This window comes from Apodemus sylvaticus, chromosome 2, assembly GCF_947179515.1.
Source record: "Apodemus sylvaticus chromosome 2, mApoSyl1.1, whole genome shotgun sequence".
In the NCBI taxonomy this organism is placed as follows: domain Eukaryota; kingdom Metazoa; phylum Chordata; class Mammalia; order Rodentia; family Muridae; genus Apodemus; species Apodemus sylvaticus.
This window is the reverse complement of record NC_067473.1, coordinates 160,803,820-160,810,000: the sequence shown is the minus strand read 5'-3', so window position 1 is coordinate 160,810,000 and position 6,181 is coordinate 160,803,820. Positions and strand designations below refer to the sequence as shown.

Sequence of the window (6,181 nt, the reverse complement as noted above, 5' to 3'; positions counted from 1 at the left end):
TCCTGGCTGTCTGTTCCATGGCTAGCCCTGATTCAGGCTGCAGCAGCAGCTGAAGCAGGACAGAGAGAAGCCCAGGCATCTGGATCTCCACGGACCCCGAGGTGCTTCATCCTTGCACAGCCAAGACTGCTGTGGAGAGTTAGGTGGCTTCTAAGTTCACATAAGCACTTCTCAGCAGTCTGTGTACATTGCACCCCAGAAAACATTTAGGAATACCTAGAGACCTATTTCTGTCCACCTTGTGGGCAGGGGCTGCTGTAAGCACCCAGTCGGTGAAAGCCTTAGGAAGGAGGGAGACGGCCTTCATGCGAAGCACACGCCGTAACACACACATCATGTGTGTGGGGAAGTGGTACACAGCCTGAGAACACTGCCCCAGACGCTGTTTCCTTTGTGTGCCCCACCCATCCCTGAAGACTGGCAGGTGACTCAGCCTGGCGGATGGCAGAGATCATGAGCCCCACGCAGTTCTGTGGGTGACAGGTCCATCTCCCCACAATCAGCCCTTCACTGTTAGGGCTCTGCAGGTCAGCTGCAAGCCACGCCCTGCTGCCCACCTTCCCCAAAGCCTCGATCTGCTGAGTCACTTGGAGCCGCTCAGCTGCTGTTTCTGCTGCCATGACAACGGTGCTGCTGAACCGCTGCCTACCTCTTGGTGAGGGAACAGTGGTAATAGATGACAGGCTGGGGAGGGGGCAAAAGGAAGGTGCACCTCAGAAACACTAGCTTAGGGCTGGACTGCGGACGGACTCGAGACCTTTGGAGAGGAAAAGGTTTAACCTGTGGATAGAGCCTCAAGGAAGAAGACAGAAGAGGGCCAGAGCTGAGTCTGAGATGCCTCTGCTCCCTGCACGTGCTGGGGCCACTCCCACCCTCTCCATCCTGTCCCTTGGCCTGCTCCCTGCTCGTGGAAAGCCTGGGCGAGGGCCACACAGCTGTCGGTCTAAACACAGCCTTGGCTCTGGGGCCCCAAGGAGGTAGGGCAATCCCAGAAGGGCAAGGAGCCAAGACTAGATTTGGGGTGCAGCCCAGTATGCTCCCTGCCTTTTAAGCAAAGGTTATCACCAGGCCAGCTAAACTTAGCAATAGGCTCTTCAGCTAGAAGAGCAGGGGACTGGTCTCAAGTTGCACTGGCCTAGCAAAGAGGCCCCAGGGTCCCCCTGCCCTGCACCTGCTGCTGTACGCCCAGGCTGGCCCTTCTACCAGTTTTAGCCTCCCTACCCTTCAGAGTGAAGAATCGCTTTTCTTCCTTCCACTTGTGGGAGGAGGCTAGCGGGCTTGCCTGTTCTGGCTCGGGATAATACTTCCATTTCTGCGTTCTCCCCATTCTGATCTCACCCTGCGTCCACGAGGGCAGCCAAGGAAGGAGAGTCCCTGACTGCAGAGCCAGTCGGCACGTCCCTAGATGGGGAGGGACTTCCGCCCTCACGTCCCAACTCTCCACCCTGGGGCTGCAGTTGGTGAAAGGGGCAGTGTCTCCTAGCTTGGGCGGTGCAACTCTCAGGTTCCCAGAGGCCTCTGAGCCTCCTCCAACCCAGCCCTCAAAAGGGATGCTGCCCTTACCCCGGGGCCCCAGCCTAGTTCAGCAAGTAATCTCTGCAAAGTGTTTGTAAGTCTCAATTATCAGGTTTCCATGCTGCAAGGCATCCTGACCTATGGCATAGCAATCTCCTTTTCAAGCGTCTTCCCTAGCCTTCTGCCCTCACAGCGCGGTACACAAGCTGGCCTAAGAGATAGAAGCCAGGAGGCGGGGAGTGGGGGAAATGGGGCTGCGAAGGGTGCCCACGGGAGGAAGAGGTACCCCCCCACCCCACCCCCGGCATTTTCTTCCGCTCTTTTTTTGGGGGCGTGTGTGTGTGTGTGTGTGTGTGTGTGTGTGCTGTGTCACTACCGAAGAACAACAAGGAGAAGGTCCTTAGCTTTTTCGCAGCCTTTTCAATAATGGGGAGAGACTCGAGGACGCAGCGGCGGGCAGTCCCGCACTTCTGCCCCACGTCCCCGCTTCCTGCAGCTCTCCAGGGTCTCCCCTTTTATTCATGAAGCAGCTTCCAGGTCTCTGGGTCCTGGATGTCCTTGATGCACACTCCAAGGACTCCTCGTCCTTAAGTCCATAGTCTGTATTCCCCCAGTCCTATCCTGGGAACCATCACCGGGTCACCTCCTCGGCGGGGCAATCTCAGCTCCCCTCCCCCTCTCAGTTCGGAGGCCACACGCTTGGTGCGTGCACATTTCAAAAATGAGGCGGGTCCAAAGAGAGGGAGGAGGGGGAAATGAGCGAGGCCCGGCTACTCGCGGCTTTACGGGTGCACGTAGCTCAGGCCTCTGCGCCCTTGAGCTGGGACTGGATGAGCAGGGCGGGAGGCGGGGCGCGCGTCATCAGCTCCCCCCCCCCCCATCCGGGTTCCTATAAATACGGACTGCAGCCCTCTCGGGTGCTCTCTGCTCCTTCCTGCTCCACAGACAGCCGCATCTTCTTGTGCAGTGCCAGGTGAAAACCGCGGAGTGGGCCGCAGAGGGCCGGGGACAGTCGGAAACTGGGGAGGGGAATGGGCGCCGGATGGGTCTGGGGCGCTGGTGCGAGTCTGCGAGCCGGGCCCAGGCTCCGCATTGCAGGAGGGGGATGGTGGAGGACGTGATGGGGCGCGCGGCGGGAATGGAGGCGAGGCGGGGTGGGGGGAGGGGACTGCCTGCTGTCCTTCGAGCCACGCTAATCTCCTTTTCTCCGCCCGCAGCCTCGTCCTGTAGACAAAATGGTGAAGGTCGGTGTGAACGGGTGAGTTCCAGGGCGGGGCCCCGCTCCGATGCGAATGCAGGTCGTGCTGACCCGGGGACTCTGCAGGAGCGTGGGGTGGTGGGTGAGGTGGCCGGAGCACCCAAGGAGACCTCAAGGTCAGCGCTCGGACCTGGCGAAGGCTCGCACTTGTGCGGCCCCCAGCTCTTGCGCCTCTTGGAGCTCCGCCTTGGCGGGGGAGTGGGGGGACGAGCGGCACGCAGTCTTCAGGAATAGGAACAACGCCATGCGCCCGATCAGGGGCCATCCGGTGACCCCCAGGCTGGGGCTTCTTTCTTTACTTTCGCGCCCTGAGGAGTCACGTGCCAGGAGGGAAGCCCCTCCCCCACCGCCCCCTTCCTCGGGGTCCCGGGCCTGGGGATGTGAGATGCATACCTTTGCGCATCGTCTCCCGAGGGCTTCCCTTAGGGTGGCTGGCCGCCGCCATGTTGCAAACGGGAAGGAAATGAATGAACCGCCGTTAGGAAATCTTCCTTCGGCCTTCTTCCTAGCTTGTAGTGACTAAGCTCCCCGTTCCTCTCAGCTGGGTGGAGTGTCCTTTATCCCGTAGGCCAGGTGATGCAAGGCTTCCGTGCTCTGGAGAGAGCTCCGCCTCAGCCTCACAGTCTCGTTTTTGTTAGCCTTAAAAGCCTTCGAGGCTTATTTTCCTCGGGCATAATGCATATTCTAGATTATCCTCTGGAAATCGCGGTGGACTTAGAGGTCCGTTTGACCTCCTAGCCCCAGAGGTAGCTATGGGGCAATGCCGAGCCGAAGGTGGGGAGCTGAGTCATGGTAGTTCTAAAGAGAAATTTTCCACCGTAAAATGGTGGTAGCAGCCCCTTCCCTCCATAACTTCCACTCCCATCACAGCACTGACCCAAGCCCTACAGGCCCGGATGTAAAGGTCACCAAGAGGATTGGTTGTCCCTGCGCCGCGGGATCCAGCCCTTCTCCCCATTCCATCTTCTAGAAACCAGATCTCCCCACTCCGCCCTGATCTGAGGTTAAATTTAGCTGTGTGACCTTTCTGGATCTGGGGTCTGAGCTGGGCTCACCCCTACACACATCTGTTGCTCCTCTCATTTTTGGCCTGGAAAGACAGGTGTTTTTGCAGATGAGCCCTGGGATTAGGGCTGGGAAGTCCACTGGTTTTCTCAGCCTTGCCCCAGTGAGGGACGTGGAGGAGACAGGTGGGCCGGCCCTGTCCTGCTTATCTGACCTTTAGCCTTGCCCTTTGAGCCTGCTGACAGTGAGTTCACAGGTCTTTTCCTGTCCAGGGGGTGTAGCCTGAAGTCCGGCTGTGCTGGAACAAGCGTCCCAGAGCAGGGGGGAATGGGGGATGTGCCAAGCTTGGGCCCAGACTGGGGCAAACTGCCAGTTCTTAAGAGACTTCAAATGGCTTGGTGGGGGTGCTGGGCAAGGCATTGAATCTCATCACCTCTCAGGCAGGAAAGGAGCCCCCACTTTATAACTGCTCTAAAAGCCCCACCAGGCCTGGGTTGCACAAGGAATATAAAATTAGATAGATCTCTTTGGACTTTCTAGGGTGGGAACAGTCTATATTTGGGTTTTATATCCAAACATTCAACCAGCTTTATTAAAGGAAATTCTGGACAAAATAGGAATTTCCTGCTGCTTACATTTCTAACATGGTACTGAATCTGTGTAAAACTTGTGCCTTTGTTGTGATGCGTGCACAGCAGGCTGCTGTGGGTTCTCCACAGCTGTGGTCCAACAGTATTCTGCCTTCTGGAGAACCTAAGTTGGCCCTGGCCGACTTCAGCCCATGAACTGTTCTCTGATCCCAGCTCCTCTATTTCTTGCCTTTCAGATTTGGCCGCATTGGGCGCCTGGTGACCAGGGCTGCCTTCTGCAATCCGTCTGGCAAGGTGGAGATCGTTGCCATCAACGACCCCTTCATCGACCTCAACTACATGGTCTACATGTTCCAGTATGACTCCACCCACGGCAAGTTCAACGGCACAGTCAAGGCTGAGAACGGGAAGCTCGTCATCAATGGGAAGCCCATCACCATCTTCCAGGAGCGAGATCCCGCTAACATCAAATGGGGCGATGCCGGTGCCGAGTATGTCGTGGAGTCGACTGGCGTCTTCACCACCATGGAGAAGGCCGGGGTAAGTGGCCAGGAAGCTGGAGGTGATGGACTCTTGACGTGATGCAAACTAAAAACCAAAGGGCTGTGTCTGAAATCAATTTCTCCTACACAGGCCCACTTGAAGGGTGGGGCCAAACGGGTCATCATCTCCGCCCCTTCTGCCGATGCCCCCATGTTTGTGATGGGTGTGAACCACGAGAAATATGACAACTCTCTCAAGATTGTCAGCAATGCATCCTGCACCACCAACTGCTTGGCCCCCCTGGCCAAGGTCATCCATGACAACTTTGGCATCGTGGAAGGGCTCATGGTATGTGGGGAATGGGGGCGCCTCGTGCATTTCTTACCCACCAATGAATGCATGGTGTCCTTTTTGTGTGTTTCCCTTGTTGGGTGGGTGAGGGTACCTGCATGACCTCTCTCATTGCCCCCATGTTTTCTAGACCACCGTCCATGCCATCACTGCCACTCAGAAGACTGTGGATGGCCCCTCTGGGAAGCTGTGGCGTGATGGCCGTGGGGCTGCCCAGAACATCATCCCAGCATCCACTGGTGCTGCCAAGGCTGTGGGCAAGGTCATCCCAGAGCTGAACGGGAAGCTCACTGGCATGGCCTTCCGTGTTCCTACCCCCAATGTATCCGTTGTGGATCTCACGTGCCGCCTGGAGAAACCCGTACGTAGGGGAGAGCTGGGCTTGTCTCTGGTGTGGCGGTGACTTGGAGCAGGAATCATGGACATCTTGGTTTTGCTCTTACCAGGCCAAGTATGATGACATCAAGAAGGTGGTGAAGCAGGCATCCGAGGGCCCACTGAAGGGCATCCTGGGCTACACTGAGGACCAGGTTGTCTCCTGCGACTTCAACAGCAACTCCCACTCCTCCACCTTTGACGCAGGGGCTGGCATTGCTCTCAATGACAACTTTGTAAAGCTCATTTCCTGGTATGTGGAGAGGGGAGACCCGGCTTTTTGGTGCCCTCTGGTGGCTAGCTCAGAAAAGCCCAAACTAACAGTTGTACCAATTCATTCTAGGTATGACAATGAGTACGGCTACAGCAACAGGGTGGTGGACCTCATGGCCTACATGGCCTCCAAGGAGTAAGAAGCCTGGCCCGCCCACCCCAGCAGAGCAAGAGAGAGGCCGCCATGCTGAGGAGTCCCTGTCCCAACTCAGCCCCAACACTGGGCAGCTCCCTCGGTTTCCATCCAGACCCCCATAACAGCAGGGCCTAGGGAGCCCTCCCCACTCTCTTGAATACCATCAATCAATAAAGTTCGCCGCACCCCCCACCC

At 57.3% G+C, this 6,181-nt stretch overlaps 1 protein-coding gene across 1 annotated transcript; it reads left to right on the top strand.

The window, feature by feature from the left end:
• The first annotated feature begins 2,383 nt into the window (after positions 1 to 2,383).
• Positions 2,384 to 6,178, top strand: Gapdh (glyceraldehyde-3-phosphate dehydrogenase). The gene is made up of 7 exons (XM_052174897.1): positions 2,384 to 2,488; positions 2,733 to 2,773; positions 4,605 to 4,908; positions 5,002 to 5,199; positions 5,333 to 5,563; positions 5,649 to 5,830; positions 5,921 to 6,178. The coding sequence occupies exons 2-7, from the start codon at positions 2,751 to 2,753 to the stop codon at positions 5,988 to 5,990; spliced, it is 1,008 nt and encodes a 335-aa protein (XP_052030857.1). The 5' UTR covers positions 2,384 to 2,488; positions 2,733 to 2,750; the 3' UTR covers positions 5,991 to 6,178.
• Positions 6,179 to 6,181: the final 3 nt, after the last annotated feature.